The sequence below is a fragment of the Scyliorhinus torazame genome, chromosome 2 (assembly GCF_047496885.1).
Source record: "Scyliorhinus torazame isolate Kashiwa2021f chromosome 2, sScyTor2.1, whole genome shotgun sequence".
NCBI lineage: Eukaryota > Metazoa > Chordata > Chondrichthyes > Carcharhiniformes > Scyliorhinidae > Scyliorhinus > Scyliorhinus torazame.
In genome coordinates, this window is record NC_092708.1 from 145,241,072 (window position 1) to 145,262,821 (window position 21,750).

At 43.6% G+C, this 21,750-nt stretch overlaps 1 protein-coding gene across 2 annotated transcripts in view; it reads right to left on the minus strand.

The window, feature by feature from the left end:
* Positions 1 to 209: 209 nt before the first annotated feature.
* calcrlb (calcitonin receptor-like b) overlaps positions 210 to 21,750 on the minus strand; it is a 109,182-nt gene continuing 87,641 nt past the window's right edge. For both annotated transcript variants that reach the window (XM_072477884.1, XM_072477874.1), the window contains exons 7-13: positions 20,454 to 20,580; positions 7,134 to 7,287; positions 5,272 to 5,332; positions 5,051 to 5,117; positions 4,682 to 4,900; positions 3,837 to 3,878; positions 210 to 2,859 (exon numbers count right to left, since the gene is read on the minus strand). In XM_072477884.1, coding sequence (XP_072333985.1) covers positions 2,638 to 2,859; positions 3,837 to 3,878; positions 4,682 to 4,900; positions 5,051 to 5,117; positions 5,272 to 5,332; positions 7,134 to 7,287; positions 20,454 to 20,580 — 892 coding nt within the window. In that variant the 3' untranslated portion in view covers positions 210 to 2,637. The remainder of the gene's footprint in view (positions 2,860 to 3,836; positions 3,879 to 4,681; positions 4,901 to 5,050; positions 5,118 to 5,271; positions 5,333 to 7,133; positions 7,288 to 20,453; positions 20,581 to 21,750) is intronic.

Below are 21,750 nucleotides of genomic sequence, written 5' to 3' on the forward strand. Positions count from 1 at the left end.
CTAGTAGCCCTCAAAGGTGGGACTTCCTCTTGGGTGAGGGGTGGAAATCCCACCTAATGTCAGCCCATAAAATAGCAGCTGGGCAGTCAGAGTCAGTAGGAATACATTCACTGCTGACTCTGTGGATAGTGAGGGGGTTTTCAGGCCTATGTTTCAGTTTGCTATATGCGAATATGACTTGCAAAAATAAAACAGATATACATATGATGTAACATGGATATTTTTTATTTTCATTTTTCCAAATATTTAAAAACAGTGTAATTATTTTAAACTGTTATGGTCACACCATTCTGCAAAAACATAGACTCGTCACATTTTGAGACAAAAGGACCTTCTTTAGTCCCTTGTGCTAATATTGTGCAACAATACACTTTCATTGAGCCCTTAACTGTCACCTTGTAATCATCATCACGCAAGCTCAGCAATGACTCTCCCAATGAGAAAATAAAATACTCAGCAGCTGTGGCCATGATCATCTTAGTGAAGGCAATAATAACCATGAAAACCACAACAACAGCTATAAGTAAGCTTTGAGATTCATACAGTAGGTAATAGGCTTGAAGAGAATAAATCCTCCTTAGTTTGGATGAAAGCTATATTTTAATTTTTCAGAAATAAAACTTATATTTTTTATTTACTGAAACCTTGTGGAGGATCTATGATCTGTCCTGTAGACCCTTTCAATTCTATCTTGACAAAAGATAGTTAGTCCCTACAACACATGCAATCCATCCCATAACATAGTGTACATTTTAGTACTGTTGGTGCTGCTAAAGTTGCATAAAGTGTGCTTTAAACTTGCTATGCCAACTATCAGAGGTTAGATTATGATATTTGCCAGCGCCATTTTGAAAAGGAATTAGAAGATTTTTTTCTATTATTACATCTGGAACATCCTTTAACATTTTATTATAACTTAAAAAAACTTAAAATCTTCTCCATCGTTAAGAAATATCTGCTCCCCAAGTTGTTGAATTTTCTTTTTTAAACGTTAAATGTTGCCTGATTTCCATTTCAACTTAAAATCATTTTTTATGTAGTTTTTCATGACCACTGGGCATCTCAAAGCGCTTTACAGCCAATGGAGTAAATAAAATACTTTTCCTGCTTTATTTCTATTTTTACTACCAAAGCAATAAATACACCAAAACTTCACAAATCATATTTACAGAGAAAACAAAGTTACAATAATTGATTATGATTTTATTTGCCAGCATGATGACATTCAGAAATTCAACACTGCAAGATAGCTATGTAAGTGTGTTGTGATACGTTAATTAAAAGAGCTTGCTTTATATAAAATATAGAAAATGTAAAACTAATATATCATTAGGGCAGTGAATTTAAACCCTGAGGGAATGTTTAGAAGATGTATTTTCTCTTCCCCAGTGAAAGTTACACCACACACTGAGATTTGAATCAGTAAGCTACATAACAACACAGGTTGAGTATCCTCTATCTGGAAATCCGAGAAGCAAACACATCTAGAATCTGAAAACAAAGCAAAATACTGCGGATTCTGGAATCTGAAACAGTTCTGAAGAAGGGTCATGTGGACTCGAAATGTTAACACTATATTCTCTCCCTATGAATGAATGTTGTCAGGTCTGCCAAGTTTTTTCAGCATTCTCTGTTTTACGACCAAAACCTGCATGTTTTTGAACTTTATTGACCTTTAGCGCTGGTAGCCCCTGGCCTGAATTGACGTTGCTCGAGCCGATACGATCTCACTGACCGAATCTTGCCAACCTTTAGCGTGGGAAATCTAGTTGTTAGCCTGCGCTGGGCACAAATTTTGCAGAAGAACATTAAAAAAAAAATTTAGAGTACCCAATTCTTTTTTTCCAAATTAAGGGGCAATTTAGCGTCGCCAATTCACCTACCCTGCATATCTTTTTGATATGTGGGGGTAAGACCCACACAGACACAGGGAGAATGTGCAAACAACACATGGGCAGTGGGACCGGGATCGAACCCTGGTCCTCGGAGACGTGAGGCAGCAGTGCTAACCACAGTGCCTGCAGAAGTTCTTATTGCAGATTACCTCTATTTAATGGTCAGTGATATTTACTTTTCTACTCATTTTAATGTCTTTAGACTATAGCTCGCTGAGGCTTAGGCTGTTGTAATGTATGTAGGCCTCGTCCTATGTGCGGTATCCGAAAACCAAAATGATCTGAAATTCGAAACGCGTTCGGCCCCGAGAATTGCAGATAAAGGATATTCGACTTCTATTGGTACAAGTGAGTCATTGTACAGTAGCCAGGATATTAATTTATCAACATGACAAAGACGATCTTCCTGTGGAATTAGAATCTACTATTGCACCTTGCACCTACCTTCACTGCCTGACAGTTTGTGAGACAGTGATCTGAAGAACAGAAATACAAGAATATTTCCAAGTCTCCTGTTTCATTGCAGCTTACTTTCATCCAACTGTGCCACAGGCCACAGATATATTTGTCATGTCCTTCACTTCATCTCATGTGAAATAAGTGATTGGGAAGTAACAGAGGTGGCATTTGACGATGAAAATATCTTTCGGTGCAGACTCAGCTGAACTCTTCCATTGAAATGAAAGGAGGAAGTTTACTGTCATTGAAATCTTCAACAATAGCACGTTCTCCCAGTTGTTCTCTAAGTGCATATGTCCCCTGCTTTCAGACTGATGGCTTCAATGTCATGAAAACCTTTTCCGTTTACATATTCATTATTGGATTCATGGTTATACAGACCTCCGTGAACCTCTGTAATAGATGTTCCGGTGCAAGAGGTAGAGCGCAGGCCCTCTGAGTGAGTCAGACTGTTTCCAAACTGAATGTTGTACTGCATATAGTGACGCCTTAAAATAGCTTGAACCTGTCAGAAGAGAGACTGTTTCAGAAAATGTCTGTCACATTAACTTTTGCTTGATCATGCCATTGCCGTTTTTACAGGATAAACTCCATAAAAATTGGTGGATCCATTTGTTTCATACTCGAACAGACCAGTTCAGACCCTGAATTCAATCCACAGTAACAGCTAACGATTTTATTTCAAGATGAGTTCCCATGTTATTGCCCCATGAGCAGTGGACTTTGAATTTCCGTTAACAACTGTGAGCAAGACTACTTCCATATTTCAAAACTTCCAGAATTACACAGCCAAATATAGTCATTAATGTTAATAAGGAAGCCAAATGTTAAAACAATTAAAGGGACAAATAAAATTCTAGCTGACAAAATTATAGTTCTTCTGTAAAGAAAATGGGCTTGATCCTTTTTACAATCTTTTTAGCCCTATAAACATCTGTTGGGATTCGTTCATCTAATAATATTGAGTGGGTTCTCACTGAAATTCGTAAGGAGAATAATGTCCGTTTAATAATTTTCCCTAGTATCTGTACTCCTCCAAGTAATGGATATTCAAACACATTCCAACGACAAATGTGGAACACACACAGGCCAGCTACAGTATGCATTATATGTAAATTTATGCTCGCTCTACTGGATCAAGTAGATCACAAACGAAGATCACAACAATGCTGTTTAGATAAAACCTGTTCAATTACTCCTGACCAATCCAGACGATCTACCAGGTTTATGATGTCATGGATAATGCGTTTCTTCTGGAGAATGGCATTCTAACAAATATTTTTGACAGAGGAGCTTAATCTTTGCAGATATTTTCCTCAAAAGAATAAGTGGATTGGATGGAATTATAATGGAACAGGTATCCAAGGTCTGTGGAATGAAAGAACTTGACAATCCCAATGTCTTTACCTAATTATGTTCCCAAAAATAGTTTTTGAAGGAGTATGACAGGTAGCAGCATCGCAACATGAAAAACACTATTACCTCTCCATTGAAGAAGCAGAATATAGTTGCCACCAACAGACCCTACAAAAGAAATCAAAAGTATAAGTAAGACATAGCCTGAAGTCATGGTATTTTCTGGCCGTGGCATGACGGGTTTCACCACGGTGGTTGTGTCAAGTCATTCAAATCCCTGTTGACTTTGGGAGGACCAACAAACCCCGTCAACGGGAGGGAGCAGAAAATGTTGCCCAAAGAGTGAGGGAGGGGAGTCACCTTTCAATAGCAGTGCTGTAGCCGCACAGGCGGCTGATATTGCTAGGAGTTTATCTGTGTGGCCATCTATGTTCCGCAGAATAGTCACTGTACTGTACTGAAAATTGCACTGGGCATTTTGCTCACTTGCAGCTACCATACACACATGTACCAGCAGAGGGAGTCTGCTCGGAAGAAATGGTGAAGGGTCGATGTTTAACACCTCGTGATTGAATTTTTTGAGCACGTGACTAAGAGTGTACGTGATGGGGGAAGACGGGACCAGGGTATTGAACTTGATGATCAGCCATGATCATAATGAATGGCAGAGCAGGCTCGAAGAGCCTTCTCCTGCTTCTATTCTCTATGTTTCTATGTTTGATAATTTGTTTCCTTTGGGAAATGTAATAGGCATTGATGAACGGCTTATATTTCCACTGTAAATGAAGATGGTTGGAGTTTAATGTAAAAGAGGAAACTATCTCTGCAAACAGCAACATTAAAGGAAAAAAGGCAATGTTTGCACCTTGCGCTAATCCTGCCATGTTCCTCAAACGGTTGAATTATTCAATCTGAAATTCATCCATTCCACAATCTGCTTGTGTGTGACACAAGTTAAAAATGAACTTTACCTGGTAATGCATTAAAATATGCATCACATAGTCATAGACTTCTTCAGCTATTCGGCCTTCTGGCTTCCATGGGAACAGTACAAACTGGATCCCAAGCAATGGAACTAGTATCAGGGTAGCCCTGACCGCCTTCATGTAAAGGTTTGACTCCGTTCTGTGTGTGACTTTTAACTTTGTTATAAGGACACGGACAATGTTCAGCAAGAAAAACAAGTTCACCTACGGAAACAAAATCAGGTGTCAGTTAGGCTTTTTCTGATGTAAACGTGTTCTCTTGTTAGGCTGACAACTTAACAGTTTTTTAAATATATGTGATAGTCAAGCTCCATTTTTTTTTGCTGAATCTACTTAAATGTCATGTAAACTCACCAGTAAGGCAGCACAAATCGGGCCATGAATTATGTACAGCAGATGTGTTTCAGAACTAATCCAGCAACTGTGTGGAAAATACAATATTTAAAGTGTAGGTACACCATTATTTTAAAGAATAATAAAGAATGACAATTTTGTTGAAATACAAATACTTCAATTATCTTCAATACTTCAAATATTTATAAAGAGAGAGAGATACACACAGACAAACCACTTACTTATCATTGTAATATAAACTTCTGGCTACTGCATGTATTGTGGCCGGAATAAGTGGGAATCCTGTAAAATGAAACATTAATTAGGATAAGTGATCATTGCTTCTCACATTGTAGATATTTAGCTGAATGCAGATTGTTTTTGTTGATACTGTTTTGTGCAAGTTGTAGTTGGCAGACTGCTGTTTCCTATGCGTAATGTAAAGTTAATAGAGCACTGTCTAACTCATTAACCTTCAGAAATGCCACTGGATACAATGACAAAGTTTCCATAGAAACAGCTCATGACCTATTTCCTCAAATGTGGAATGGACATCAATAAGAAAAGTGAACATTTTGATATGCAGACTGCCTAAATAGATGTTACTGCATTGTTCCTTCGGGTTTCAGTGAGCTTTGATTCCAGGTACAGCTAACAAACCCAGGCATAGTGGCAACTGGTCCTGGTGATGTAAAGACAGGCACTAAGTGGGGCTATGCCCATCGGAGAAAGGGCAGTATTCGACAGGAAATGGTGATTAATGATATTTTGTTCAATTAGGCCCCTTTAAAATGCTCATTCTTTTTTCATTCGTATATGGGATGTGGGCGTTGCTGGCTGGGCCAGCATTTATTGCCCATCCCTGAGGACAATTAAGAGTCAACCACAATGCTGTGGATCTGGAGTTGTAAGTAGCCAGACTAGGCAAGGACGACAGATTTCCTTCCCTAAAGGACATCAGTGAATCAGTTGTTTTTTATTTACGACAATCAACAATGGTTTCATGATCATCATTCGATTTATCTAATTCAGATTTCACCATCTGTCATGGTGGGAGTCGAACCCGGGTTTCCAGAGCATTATCCTGGATGTCTAGATTACTAGTCCAGTGACCAGACCACTACGCCACTGCCTGCAGATCCTATGAGGTACATTTGGCCCTATTTGTCACTTTACAAGAATATTAGTCAGAACGTGGCCCAATATTAGGTGGCATTCCAGCCCAACGTGAGGCAGCTTTCTGCTCCTCACACCAATGCACAGCTGATCTCCTCTGGTATCCACCAGTTCACCCAATCTGTGCACTGCCACTCTAGGATCCACAAGCACAGCCTTCCCCCTCACACTCCACCCTTCTCCCCACCCCCGAACCTCTTACACTCCCCCATAATCCCAAAGGATCCCACTCTGAGAGCAATTCCTCTCATGAACCAGCTTTTATCAGCAAGGGGGCGAGCTCAACTGCCGAAAATTGCTTTTCAAAGCTAAAGGGTTGCGCTGAATGCCTCTTTTCCACCCGTAGCCTGGCCAAGAAATTGGAATGGGAACATCTGGCCAGGACACTTTGCCAATCAAAATCCATCCAGGGTGAAGGTTTACCTTGCTGTGACCAGCTGCTAACTTTTTCAACTCAACCTTTAAACTGAGTTTAAATGATTTGGCAGCCAGATACAAAATGAATTCATGAGTTGAAACAATCACAAAATCACTCTCTACTGTAAGCATGACATGTTATGCTGTTTATCTTCTTTATCTTTTCTCTGGAAAAATCTGTCTTCCTTCCCATACATAGACATGTGAGCTCCTTCAACAGAAACATATCTTTTGAAGTGCCACTTCCCCTTGCTTATGATCTTAATTGTTGCTTCACAATCTGTTTATTGCTAGCATTCCGTGAGTCGCTATCTAATTTCAGTTCAATATGATCATTTTCAGGACTTTTCTTAATAGTACTTGTGCTCAATCAAAATGTTCAGATACCATTCCTCAAACATCCTGGAATGCAAAAATGAATACATAAATGCACGCTGCATTTGAAATGTAATAAGTGGCCAACACTGAATGAGTCACTGCAACACAGTACTGTGGCTTAGAAAGTACATACCCCATCCGAGAAGATAATACCACAGTAAGTGTTGTTTCTCAGCAAAGACAGCAACTACAATCAGCGTATGAAGGTAAATGCCTTCGCACAACATCCAGAAGTAATTGCAGCCCATTAAGTACAGATGAAGAAACTGCGCCACTTTACAGCTGACCTGCAAAGAACAAGGGATAAAACTTTCTGTGAGACTGTACAGGGGTACCTCAATGTACACAAGCTGGGTCTGAATTTAGAAGAACTTTGAGGGCTATAGTCAAATTTTAGTCCAGCTCTAAATATAGAAATTTGCAGTCGGTCATTTTATTCAGAGAAAGCTGTGAAGATAGAAACCAGCCAGTGCTATTCAGGCAATAATTCTTGATTTATAATTAGCTAATATAATGCAGTGGGTCATAGTTAATTATGTGGTGCCAAAACTGGAAAATGTTATGTAATTAACTGAACAGCTCAATTAGATGAAGAGGACGACCTGAGCAAACAGCAAGCAATTGTACCCCGCTGCTTCTCTGCATTACCATACGGTCTAGAAACATGTCAAAGCAATTTTTGATTAGGTTGAATGAAATTAACCATGGATTGTAGAAAATACGGTCCAATAGCATCCGGTAATCGCATTTATAAATATGGCTTGAGCACACTTAAAATAATGTTTTACCAAAATTACACAGAATTTTATATTTCGCAATTTTAGCAAGAAATAAAAATATGTGGCATTAAAAGAACTGCAAATGATATATATTATAAATAGATCAAATAGCGTTATCAGTCCATGACCACATTAAACAGTAGAGTGCCAATGACGACAGAAAGCAGGCCCACGCCAAAGATGCGAAAGTTCATGTTCCCATGAAATGAACTCTTCCTATACACAAGAGAACATTGCACAAGCACATGGATTTTTTTTGAGAGAGGAAATATTGTTTGAAGAATAACACCATGAAAGCATTTTAAATCAAATGTTTCCATCAAAATCAGTCATTTCTTGACTGGATTTGAATTTATTGCTTCCTATCTTTGTCCTCCATTGTGCCAAAATTGCTGATTCAATATTAACCCTTTAATGACACGTCACAAAACTGTTAGTGCTGGTTTTAATGAAAAAAAGAACATAATATGTCCAGCAGATAGTCCCTTGGGTCATCTGGGCCTAGATTTTCATGGAGACTCTGAAAAACTTTAAAGATGGCAGACTGGACCCAGATCCAGAAGTCTGACCACCAGATCCTATTTTCCCTGGTTGGAGAAAGAGAGCAGGATTGACTCCCGCATGTGGGAATCCTGAACTCAGCAGGGCTATGTTAACCCAGTGCTGAGTTCAAAGAGACCCCATTTTGCCACAGCAAGCACACTATGCTTCACTTTGTGAGTTCTGAATTTTTAGAGCAATAAATGCCCATGAAGGACAACTAAGGTCTGTAGAACTGTCAAGCTATTTAAATAGCCTGCCCTTTGAAATTCAAATATATTCCTGCCTTGTGTCTATGAGTTTAGAAAATCTGTGCTGGCAAGTTTAACAGATACTTGTTGAAATAACCCTAAAGGCTATAATTAAAGCATTCATACTGCTTGATTGCTTTCCACAAGCTATCATTAGCACAGTGGGGGTGGGGGTCTTTAAGTTCACAGTGTGACTGACAGCTTCACAAGGTTATTAAGGGAATAGCTGTCCTTGACATGGGGTTAGGAATACAAATGCTTATTTTTATAAAGGAGTGTGTACTTGAGGAGATTCAAATGTATTGAATGGGCTTTCATGAATGACTTTTTGTTAATATAGTGAATATATTAAGAACTTTGTTTTATTTCAGCACAGTATGGCTCCTGAGGTCTGCCAATGGTGGATAATGGCATGGAGGGTGTAAGGTGTGTAAGATGGTGTGTGGGGCATGAGTTAGCATTAAATTGGCATGGGGCTATAAGAGACCTTGACACTGAGTGGGATTGTGGGTTGGCATGAGTTTGCATGTATGGGTATGGCGGCTGGGTGGGGGGGAAGGGGGTGTGAGGGATAGAGGGTCTAAAATTTAACAACAACATGGACAAAGTCTCAAATAACTGAAGTGGGCATTTAAGCCAGTCTGCCCCCACATGGCAGCCCTTGAGCCTCCTCCAATATGTGTCTAGAGGCCAACTCCATCATGCACCTCTCCCCACCATCACCTACCCCCGCCCCCCCCCCCCCACCCCCCCCCACCCCCCCACCCCCCCCAATCACCACCCACAACACCATCTCTGGGAATGAAGGTCTCAATATTGGGGCACCTTTCTCCAAGGCAGGTGCAAGGAGCTGGCAGATTTCCTGTTTCTGCGCATGCATCGAGGAAGCGAAATTCCAGGCCCTTTAGACTCATTCAGACATAGCTTACAATCCTAAATTTAAAGAAGGAGTAAAGTGAAATCTCTCAAATAATTGGTAATGAGATAACTGGTGAAGCAACCATAGAGAAGACGAGGAAAACTATTTTTACTTGGTAAGTTATTATGATCTGGAATGATTTGCCTGCAATGGTGTTGGAAACAGGTTCAATATTACATAGAATGTTTCAACACAGAATTAGGCCATTTAGCCCAACAGGTCTTTGCTGTTGTTTGTGCTCCATACGAGCCTCCTCCTACCTTATTTCAATTCATCAACATTCCATTCTATTATTTCCCTCATCATGTATTTATCGAGATTCTCCTTAAATTCATCTATGTTATTTGCTTCACCCATCTCATAAGGTGGAAAATTTCACATTCTCACCACTCTCCATATAAAAAGGTTTCTGAGGAACCCTTTATTGGATTTATCAATGACTATCTTCTTTTAATGGCTTCAAGTTTTGGCCTCCCCAACCTATACATTTACCCAGAATTAAATTCGACCCATCTTCATCTTCTCTACTTGTACTCTGGGGCCCATGTAATTTTAAAGTCTCACGTCAAGGTCAATCTTCAGTCCTTGCTGTGCTCCAGAAAAAAAGAGTCCCAACCCGCTAAGTCCTGCTTTTCTTCAGTTGACTGGCAAACACTAAACAAGATTTTCTTGGTCTGCTGTCTGTCATAGGATGACCTTTCATAGAATCTCAGTAGTGCCTGGAATTACCCAGGTTCAAACGGTGCTATTAGCCTTGAGGGTTGTGTGAGGAGTTTTTAAAAACATACTCTGCTTGTAGTAACTTTTAAAGGAGATTTGGACATATCCCTGAAAAGGAAACATTTGCAGGGCTTCTGGGAAAGAGAAAGGGGCTAGGAATAATTTGTTTGTTCTTTTTAAGAGGTCTAGTGGGCTGAATGGACACTCACTGTGACCTATGAATATCAATTGATGTGATACAGCTTGTAGGTTTATTTACGATATATAAGATCTCCTGGACATTGGTGAGACAATCCGCTGCTTGCCAGGTTGGAACCGAGGCTGACGCAGGCCCAATATGCCGTTGCGCACCTTCGCTGTAGGAGATCACCGCGGTGTACATGCACAACTTTGGGGAAGGTACCACATGGATCCCTGGCGTTAGCTGTCACTGTCGGCGCTGGCCACATCTGCCATGGAAAAGTCGATTTCGGACATCGAGGACCAGGTCCTATTGAATTCTGATTTTGAGATTGACAGGGACGTATTTCCATCATTGGAGCCCTTTGTGTCGGTGCCCACATCTGCCTCTGTTCCGATGACCACGCCAAGGAGCTACGCATGGAAATGCCACTCCCCAGTTTGGTACTTGCTTCTGGATGCCACACGGTCAGATCCCCGATGGCCGTTTCCGGCTAATGTTGACCAGGGGTTCCTTGGACCCGTTCGCGGACATGGATGTATCTGCGGACTTGGGTGAGGGGTTAGAGTACTAGTATAAAAACCCCAACCTGGCAGGGAGACCCTTTGGGTCGTGGAGATCCTGTATATTGTAAATAAACTTAACCTTTGTTTTCTACCTGCTTGATCAATGTGTGCTACTTTAGCGAATTCGACACTTAGAAAGAAATCATGGGCGGGCATCTCCATTTCGGAGACTAAGTGTTGACGTCAACGCAGAATTCATGGACTTCCACGACAGAAAAGCCGGCGCTACATCTGGACCGATTCCGCTACTGTTGAGGGGCTAGCACTGGCGCCACGTAGAACACAATCGATTCCAATGAGAAACGTGCCAGATTCGCCGGTTTCACAACTGAAACCCAAAGGCTGACAAGTTGCAGAAGTATATAAACAATTCTCCCCACACACGTCATCTCAGCCAACAAGATGGCAGCAAGGAGAGCAGCCCCGAGATTCACAGATGCTGAGCTGGAGACCCTCTTGGACGCGGTGGAGGAGAGGCAGAAGACCCTGCCCCCGGTCCAGGAAGGAGGCTGCCAGCCGGTGCCATTCATCATGCCTGGAAGCAGGTGGTAGAGGCCATGAGTGCTGTGGGCAATGTCATCTAGGCGGGCCAGCAGTGCAGGAGAAAAACTGCACAACCTCCTCAAGGTGGCCAGGGTGAGTAGGCAGCAGCGTGCCTCTGACACTAACCCCGTCCCACACACCTGTAACCCGAAACGCCCGCCCTACCCATCCTGCACCACATGCGGGTACCCATAGCGGCCGCCATAGCTGGGTGCCTTGTCCACTGAGGCCATCACCTACCCACCCCCTGGACTGCATGCGATGGTTGTCTATCACTGTTGTTTTGTGTTGTCCCCACCCCCAGGAGAAGGCCGCTGATAACCACCGGGAGTGGGAGAAGACAGGAGGGGGATCGCCTAGTCTGCAGCCCTTCACAATGGAAGCACAGAGGGCCCTGGATGTGGCTGGCGGCGCGGAGGAATGGGAGGTCACCGAGGTGGAGCTTGTACACGGATGAGGAAGTGAGACCCTGCTGATGCATGTCAACATCCGCCCCAACACCACCCCACACCACCGTCACGCCAACACCACCCTAAATCCCACCCATACACTCACCCTACACCACCCCTCGCCCACAGCCTAATCATGCGTCTTGTTTTGTGTCTTGCAGGACCTTCTGGAGATGCAGCGGGTCCATCTGATGTCCCCTGCCCCCCAGCCAGTGCCACAGCCGGAACGCCCCCTGTGAGCCCAGAACTGTCGATGAGCAGCTCGGACACCAGCCCTCCACCGGAGATTCTGGAGACCCCGGAGTACGGGTTGGTGGATGACACACATTTCCCATCACAGCTCTTTCTTTTTTTTAAAACATTTTATTAGGGTATTTGTAGTTTTTATAATAATAATGTTAACACAACATGAAGATGGTACATAAAACATTTCCATCCCTATCACATTCTTCACACCCCCAACAATGAAACAATAGCCTAACCACCCGCACCCCCCCACCCCCCCCCCCACCCAGATTTCTTCCTCTGCTGATATTTTAATTTTCCCCGAGAAAGTCGACAAACGGCTGCCACCTCCGGACGAACCCTAACATTGACCCTCTTAGGGCGAACTTTATTTTCTCGAGACTGAGAAACCCAGCCATGTCACTAACCCAGGTCTCTAATTTCGGGGGCTTCAAGTCCCTCCATATCACAGTATCCGTCTCTGGGCTACCAGGGAGGCAAAGGCCTAAACGTCAGCCTCTCTCGCCCCCTGGACTCCCGGCTCTTCCAACACTCCAAAGATCGCCTCCTCTGGACTCGGCACCACCCGTGTTTTAAGCACCGTGAACATGACATCTGCAAAACCCTGCCAAAACCCTCTAAGCTTTGGGCATGCCCAAGACATGTGGACATGATTTGCTGAACCTCCCGCGCACCTCGCACACCTGTCCTCTATCCCAAAAAACTTGCTCAGCCAGGCTAAGCCTGGCACATGATGAGGATGTATTAACCCTGCTTAAGGCATCTGCCCACAGACCCGCCTCTATCTCTCCCCCTAGCTCATCTTCCGACTTGCCATTTAGTTCCTCTATCAGAGTTTCCTCCACCTCCATAAGTCCTTTGTAGATATCCGATACCTTCCCCTCTCCCACCCATGTTCTGGAAACTACCGTGTCCTGTATCCCCTGTGGTGGCAGGAGCGGGAAAGTTGGAACCTGCCTTCTCAGAAAATCCCGTACCTGCAGATATCTAAACCCATTCCCTACTGGCAGTTCAAATTTCTCCTCCAAATCCTTCAAGCTAGGGAAGCTCCCGTCTATAAATAGATCTCCCATCCTCTCAATTCCAACTCTTGCCATCTCCGAAACCCTCCATCCAGTCTTCCCAGCACAAGCCAATGGTTGTTGTAAATATGTATGTCTAAGCAGGGGGGGGGGGGGTAAATATGTATGTCTAAGCGGGGGGGGGGGGAGGAGGGGGGAGACCAATGGGGAGATAGGATAGATTTACAATGGTTGTTGTAAATCTGGGCCCAGACAGATGATCTGCTATATTTCCTCGACTGCCTCCAGACTCTCAGAACCTAGCCGGGGGGCTTCCCGCCTCCCCCTCCCTTCCCACCCCCCATGCCGATTAGCCATCACCCTTCTTAGGCCAGCTGCCAGCTCGCGTCCCTCGCCTCCTCGGGCCTGCCCTCGGGCATCCACCGTACTCGACCTCCCCTTTGTTCCCTAGCAACAGTTCCTCCCCTGTCAACAGAGCAGCTCCTCTCCACCCCTTCCTCCCCCCTAGTAACAGCACCAGAAATCCAACCCTCCATATCAAACTTATCACCTACTCACCCCCCACTGCGCTTCCATGAGCTAGCTCAGCTAGCCAGCCTGGTAGCTCCCGCCTATGGCACCAGACATCCTACCTCCCCATTGGTCTCCCTCCTCCCCTCCGCTTGGACATACATATTTAATGCATCCCAGTCCCCAGTAAACAAACAGTAGAAAAAAAACCTCCACCCAACTTCCAATGGAACAGAGTTAACGTTACATTTCTGAGCAGCTGCACAAACATCTTTAGCCGGGGGAGGGTGGGAGAGGGAGCGTGCCCTGGCTTGAGTGCTGACGGCTTTAATGTGTACTTAATTATTTGTTGAGTTTCTTGCGGTTGCTTTTTATTTGTTTTTGTAAAGGGAGATCCCTCTCTCACTCTATTCTGCCATGCCCGTATCGGTGTGTGCTTTTCCGATGGCCTGCGCTGCTCATTTGGATGCCTTTCCACCAATTTGGGGCTACCATTGGGAGGGCTGGGGGGGGGGGGGGGGGTGAGAGAAATGGCCGTATGCTCGCTTTGTAGCTGGTGGCCTGTTTAAAGGAACTGGTTTGGATTGAACTGTGTTCCCTTCTTGGGAGGGGAGGGGTGATCTCTATCTCACAGCGTGCCCTACACCAGTGTGTCCTTTTCCAGTGGTCTGTGCTGCTCCTTGGGTGCCTTTCCGCCGATGTGGGGCTACCGTTGGGGACAGGGGGTGGTTGTGTGTGTGCTGGCTTGAAGCTGGTTGTTTTTGTATCTTGGAAATGCTTTTGGCATATTACTGTTTCTTTGTGACTATGTTGTTTTTGCATGTTGCTGACTCTTTTTTGTATTGTTGAGTTGTCAATAAACTAAAATAGATTATGGCATAGCTAATAGTCCCCAGCCAATGTCCATCAGCAAGATTGAGATCAATATGCATTTCCATGCAAAGTGCGGTCACTGTTAAAAAAAATATTTCCGTGAAAAATTGCTGATAAACATGAGTAAAATCTGAAATAATTTTCATACTGGAGCTAAAATAGTTTTAGTTGGTTGTAAATGTATTTGAATATATTTTCATTAATCCATGTACAAAAGAGGCTAGATGTTAAATCAGTTTTTGACTCAGTGGGGTAAATCAAGAATTGTATCTAAGGTAGTTAGTACTTAGTGGTGTATCAATTCTCTCCTTGATCTGGGCTAAAACCAACAAAAAATAATAAGGATGAGTACAGCTACCAATGTCAAATCATCTATTACTTGGTCTATAGTTTCTAATCTACTAATTTTTTTAACTGTGGTATGTAAATTATTGTTTATTTTTGCTCAATTTATCAGTAACTATTCAAAAAACGTTTTATCGGTACCTGGTCCCAGCATATCAATAAAAGCTGATCTTCATCTTCCCTTGCAGTTATGATTCCTTTCTAAACTAAATATTCTCTCCATAAGCAAATGTGCTTTAAGTTCTTTTAGTGATGTCAGTCTTGCTCCAAAATGAAATTAGTAACTTTAAAACTGATAAACATGTTGGCAAACTGAATTGCATTGAATGACAGAATCACACAGCACTGGAACAGGCTAGTGATGGTGGAACTTTACAAACTATAGGTTCAGCCTTCGCTGGAATGTTGTGGAGAAACTAGGCACTAAACTTCAGAAAAGATGGCAAGGCCTTAGAAACAGCACACAAGGATGTTTGCAAGAATGTTACCAGCGACGAAGAATGTCAATTATGAGAAGATGCTGAAGGTTGTGGACTCTTCTCCTTGAAGAGTTGACCAAGTCGAGATTTTTAAGATGATGAGAGGTTTTGATGGAGTTAATAGTGCAAAAAATATTTATCTAGCCCTTGGTGACTGGGTCAATAAATAGATATCATTGATTCAAAATCACTGGAAAAGGTTGCAGAGGGTAGATGAGGAGGAATGTTTTTAATTCAGAGCTGGTGGAATCTCAAAGGCTCTGTCTGAAAAGATGGTGGAAGCTGCTTCCCTAAATAATTTTAAAAGGTAAGTGGGGATGGTGAAATTACAGGATTTCTATGAGATGTGGGACTAAGCATAACTGTCTTTTCAAAGGTCCAGCATGGGCGCAATGTGCTGAATGGCCTCATTCAGTGTTTAAATTTTGATTGTTGATTCAATGCTCCACCGACCTCCACACAAAGATGTTGTGGGAGGTGAGGGGCGGCACATAATGGGGTGAAATGTAAGGGATGGATGCCCCTTCACCATCCCAATTCTCCCCAGATTAAATCCATGGTGGATGGGTCTAGAATGGCTTTCTCACCCAAAGGCCAATTAAGGTCTTACATACCACCAATGTACAGGGGCTTTGCCATGTCAAATGTGGTGGGTATTCCTGCCAACTTGTTGGGGGGTGGGGGGGTGTTCCTCCTTCTTGGGCATCCTGAGCCCAATGGAAGGACCCACCAGCAAGATCGGGACTCTCAGGAAGCCATCGCTCTGTCCCTGATACATGGCTTCAGTGACAATCATTTTACTGCAGAATCATTCCCAGTGTAACTACCAGTACGGGCAAGCTGCCAGCATCTCATTGACTGGATGTGAACGAAGGTGGGACACCCACTCTGCACAAGGAAGTCTGATGGAAAATTGACCCAATGAAATCAGGAACCCCAAATTGGGACTGAATCTCAACTGGGCTCCAGTCAATTAGGGTCTTCTCTTTGTTACTTATTTATCCACTGAGAAGGGGAGGGCCATTATCCAGCAGGAATGGGGAGGTAGGAGGCTGACAACAGCAGTGTCCCATTTACTGCTCCTTTTCTGTTATCTTCGGATGCACTTCATTTTGAAGCAAGCTTGAAATTAGGTACGCCGAGCTCCAGTTTAAAACAGATGGGAGCCTCCTTAAATATTAAAATTGGGGTCCCATCCCAGTTGTAGAGCAATATTCACAGCAACTTCACTGCAGTGTTAATGTAAACCTACTTGGAACACTAATAAAGATTATTATATTATTATTATTCAGGAATGAGTGCACACCACTTTAATTAACTAACCAGCAATTGTCAAAGCGTTGAATGGTCTAACCAGCTGTCCTCAAAGGACTGCTGTGGGCTGATCAAAACTGGTAAGCTAAAATTGGTAAATTACTATTTGTTGGTGGAGACTCAGCATTAATGCCGCTCCCGGCCTCATGATAAACATCCCCTGTGATGCATGATCCTCACAATCCTCCTCCAGAATCCCTTCCTCCCCACTGTTTTTGGATGGGAAGGTAGCACAGTGGTTAGCACTGTTGCTTCACAGAGCCAGGTCCCAGGTTCAATTCCCGGCTTGGGTCACTGTCTCTGTGGAGTCTGCACGTTCTCCCCATGTCTGTGTGGGTTTCCTCCAGGTGCTCTGGTTTCCTCCCACAAGTCCGAAAGATGTGCTGTTAGGTCAGTGTTCTTCAAACTTTTTTTCCGGGGACCCATTTTTACCAACCGGCCAACCTTCGGGACTCAACCCGGCCGACCTTCGCGACCCACACTGGCCGACCCTCGCGACCCACCATTTTCTCTTACCGTTAATGCGAGAGGTGAGCCTGCTTGGTCCTCACGATCTCACTCCAATCAGGTTCACAGGAAGAGAGGGCTATGCGTATATCGGGTGAAGGATTCAGCCGGTTCCTTTGTGGCGTCTTCATCTTTGTGAGGACGGAAAATCCAACCTCGCACATGTCGGTCGTTGTGAAGGGCAGGAGCAACAAAATGCTTGTTTTACTCAGCTCCGGATACTCCTCAGAGATGCTACTCCAGAATGCTGACACCCTCATTGACTTGTGCCGTGTTTTTAATATGCTGTTACAGCTGAGACGCATAAGCTCAATTTCTTCTTTTGGAGGCAGCTGCAAGTTAAGAACTGATTCTGAGGTCTCAAACTCAAAGGGATTTTTCACGAACCTCCTCTCTCTCAGAATCTTAAACTTCTCCTCTGGAAAGTAGCGACCAAAATTGTCGATCAGGGCAGCCAGATGCAACTCAATAAGGCTTGCCAATCCATTTACAGTTTCCTTACTAATGCTGTTTTCTTCAATGTGTCGTAACAGTGTGGGAAACATGTAGTAGTTTTGGCTTCGCACGTGCAATTGCCAAACTTTCAATATTGTTTGGAAAGCTTCGATTTCTTCAGAGTGCCGAAAGCAATCATCATCCTTCCCTTTCAATTTGAGGTTCAGTTCATTTAGAATTGAAAAGATGTCTGCACGATAAGACATTGCTAGCATCCAAATTTCATCAGCAAACGAATCAGCCAGAGGGGACACTTTCTCGAGGAGGAAAGCGTGGATTTTGTACCTCAGTTCGTAAACTCTGAGTAGCACCCGACCCTTTGGCAGCCAATGTACTTCTGTGTGGAACAATAAATGTGTGTGCTCAGCCCCCACATCGGAACACAGAGTGTCAAAAAGTCTGGTGTTGAGTGGGCTGCGTTTAATGAAATTCACAACTTTCACTATTCCTTTCTACACCACTTCAAGATTGGATGGAATTCCTTTCGATGCCAGTGCCTCATGGTGAATAAAACAATGATTCCAAACAATGTCCTGACCAGCTGCCTCCTTAATCCTTACTATAACTCCGCCGTTTTTCCCAGTCACGTTGGCTGCTCCATCACTTGTGATCCCTCTGCAATTACCCCAGTCGAGCCCACACTTTCCAACCACAAAACTATTCAAAACTTCAAAAATGTCTGCGCCAGTCATGTGGGTTGCTAAAGTCAGGTAGCACAGCAAATCATCAACAAATTCATTGTGCCAAACATATCTAACGTATACTAGCAAGGTTGCACAATCTGAGATGTCTGTACTTTCATCCAGTTGTATTGAGAATGCCTGCGCTGATTTTAAATGAGAAATAAGCTGGGCTTCTAAATTCTCAGCAATATCAGAAATTCGGCAAGCCACTGTGCTATCACTAAGTGGGATGCATTTCACTTTTTCAACGTACTTCTCATCTATGACCGTACAAACTATATCTAATGCTGCAGGGAGAATTAATCTCTCTGCTATAGTGTGGGGTATTTTCTCTTCAGCTTGACGGTAAGCTATCATGTAAGAGGCTAATTGTACTTTGTCGTTCAATGTAACATTTCTGCTGAGGACTTCAGCCGACGATTTAAGTTCTCGTTGCATCCTTTGAAAAAAATCAAGGGTTTGTCCTCGAACTCGCCATGCATAGTCTTCAAATGTCTTTAAAGTTTTGAGGGTTTTAAACTTTCATTTGCCAGCACTTCCCTGCATGTAATGCCCATGGGCCTTGCATCCTGATTTGCATTGGCACAATTAATAAATCCATACCTTAAAAAATCGTCTTTCTACTGCTTTGTGTCTGATTTCAGTTTCTTCTTAATGGGCTGTTCAACAGAGGCCCTGGAGCTCACACCAGCACTGCTTTGTCCTGGTGTGGACCCTCCTGAACAGCTCACACCAACATTGCTTTGTCCTGCTGTGGATTCTACTGAGCCACTCTCGTCAGCAGGTTTAGTTGTGAGATCCTGGCCTGTTTGTGTCTCTGGTCCTCTCATCCTTATAACAAAACAATCCATTTTAAATGTTACTGTTCTGTTGCTTGTTTGCTGCCTACAAAATAGAGGAATCACAATCGCGCCCAAAGCACTTGACGTCGACGTTCGGGGGGCGTGATCTGCCCTCTGCCTCCCTTTAGGCAGGAAGATTAGATAGACTAGATAAAAAAATCTTATGTGTCTCTGTAGCAGCCGGCTTTTAATAATGTCGGCTGCAAGCGGCTTTCAAAATGGCTGCAAACATATTTTTAAATTGGCTGCATTGCGCATGCGCGCCCGATCATCGGTGCGCATGCGCAAAACTATACGCGATCAGGAGCGCCGCGAAGGACGTCTCCACGACCCTCCCAACACCCACCCGCGACCCGCCCCGAGTTTGATGAACACTGTTTTAGGTGAATTGGACGTTCTGGATTCTCCCTCTGTGTACCCGAACAGGTGCAGGACTGAGGTGACTAGGATCTTTTCACAGAAACTTCATTGCGTGTTAATGTAAGCCTACTTGTGACAATAAAGATTATTTTTTTTTAAATTATACCATTGGAGCTGCTGGATTTCACAATGGAGCTGCTGGGTCTTGGTTTTTCACCAGCCAATGGGCAGGTACAAATATGTGAGCAGCTCACCTGAGTTTGAACATGTGGCCGAGCCTTGATAACTTTACCACCTACCACCCACTCAATAACATTAATCACATGGAAATCCACCCTTTAATCTTCCCCTGAGGCACTAGTGTCTCATTGAAAAGCTAAAGGAATCGAAAGCTCGACATGGTTGCCCTAGAAAGCCAAAAGGTGGCATGGTGGTACAGTGGTTAGTGCAGCTGACTCACAACACCTGGGACCAAGAAGTTTCACTTACAGCCTTGGGTGACTGATTGTGTGGAGTTTGGACGTTCACCCCGTGTCAGCGTGGTTTTCCTCTGGGTGCTCCGGTTTCCTCCAAGATCTACAAGTTAGGTAGATTGGCTACACTAATTGCCCCATGTTGTCCAGGGGTGCGCAAATTAGGTTGCGGAGTTACGGGGTAGGGTGGGGGAATAGGCTTTCTGAAGGTCGGCGGTCGAATGGCCTCCTTTTGTTTATGGGGATTCTCTGACTTCCAGAAGCATTTTGCAGGGTGCCCCCTTCACCCAGGTACTAAATTTATCTGTATACCTGGAATTACTGTAATTCACAGCAATAATCAAATGAATACTCACTGGATTACTTGCAACAAGTTTCTGGTTATTTGCAACGGCTGTTAGCCAGATGATTGTGATGATAGAGTTACAAACAAATGAGAAGAATAGATTTTTATGAAGCGTTATCCGCTGGCAACTTAAACTCCTATAAAAGAACAAAAAAGAAAGAAATTACTTTCCGAGATGATGAATATTACATTTCAAATAATGTTGTTTCATGAATGTTAGCATTAAAATTTAATTGTTCATATTGCACTCAGGATAACAGCAGCCTACTAATATATGAAAGCTCTGATGATTCTGTCCAAGTTTATTTTAACATCTAAAGGACTTATCTATACTTCTCAATTCTGCGAAGAACACCACATCCTAACCTCTGAATGCACCTCCCGCATAGTGATTGCTCATGCTGAATCCATTGGTGAGCAGCCAATTGTACTGTATTCTACCCAGCCGTAAAGGTCATACAATGTATTCTGTCCATGAGCCTGTTCACTTACTGCCATTTCCTCAATAACTCCTGCCTCTGGTCTAATCTCTCGCCAATGTTGCCAAAACATTTATCCATGCCTCTGTTACCCATCCTCGACTCCACCATCTATAAACAACAACTCATTTGAAGCCCCACACTATGGTCTAGTCGACACAAAATGAAGATTTCCCTGTTACTCCTTTCATCGATCTTGATTAGTTCCTTGCCCATGCACTGAATTAAAAATCTGTGTCCTCACCTGTCATTGATCGTGGGCGGAATCTTACCAGAATTTGGCAAAGTGTCAGGCTCATACTTAAAACTAGCTTGTAGCTCTCCAGTTGCACAGATCAGTTTCCTCTCCAAATATTGAGCCTCTTGGAGAAAGAAAAATGAGTAGGAGGGATTTATATTGTCACTCTGGTGGGGTGACGCCTGATAGAACTGGCAACAGGCTCCACAGAAATCTGGGCGCCATCTTTAAAGGGTGACCCGATCAGCACTACTGCCAAACACCACTAGCCCCCATCACTGAGTTATTGGGGGCTCTCCCCTCACCTCTGACAATCTTCATTGGAGTCCACCCCCTCATGAACACCGTGGAAGTATCACCATCACTCTCCCACTCCCCCACAAATAAATGCACCCCTCCTCCCATGGGATTTTGAATAGGGCCTGCCCCTGGTACTGTCCAACACAGATTGGCACAGCCAGGTTGGCATTACCAATCATGTTTCCCGATTCTCGCAGGACTTTCTGCCCATGTTGTCGATTTCACGCACAGCGAGTGCGGGCATGAAATCGCCCATCTTATCTCTTCCCATCCCAACAGTACTCTGTACC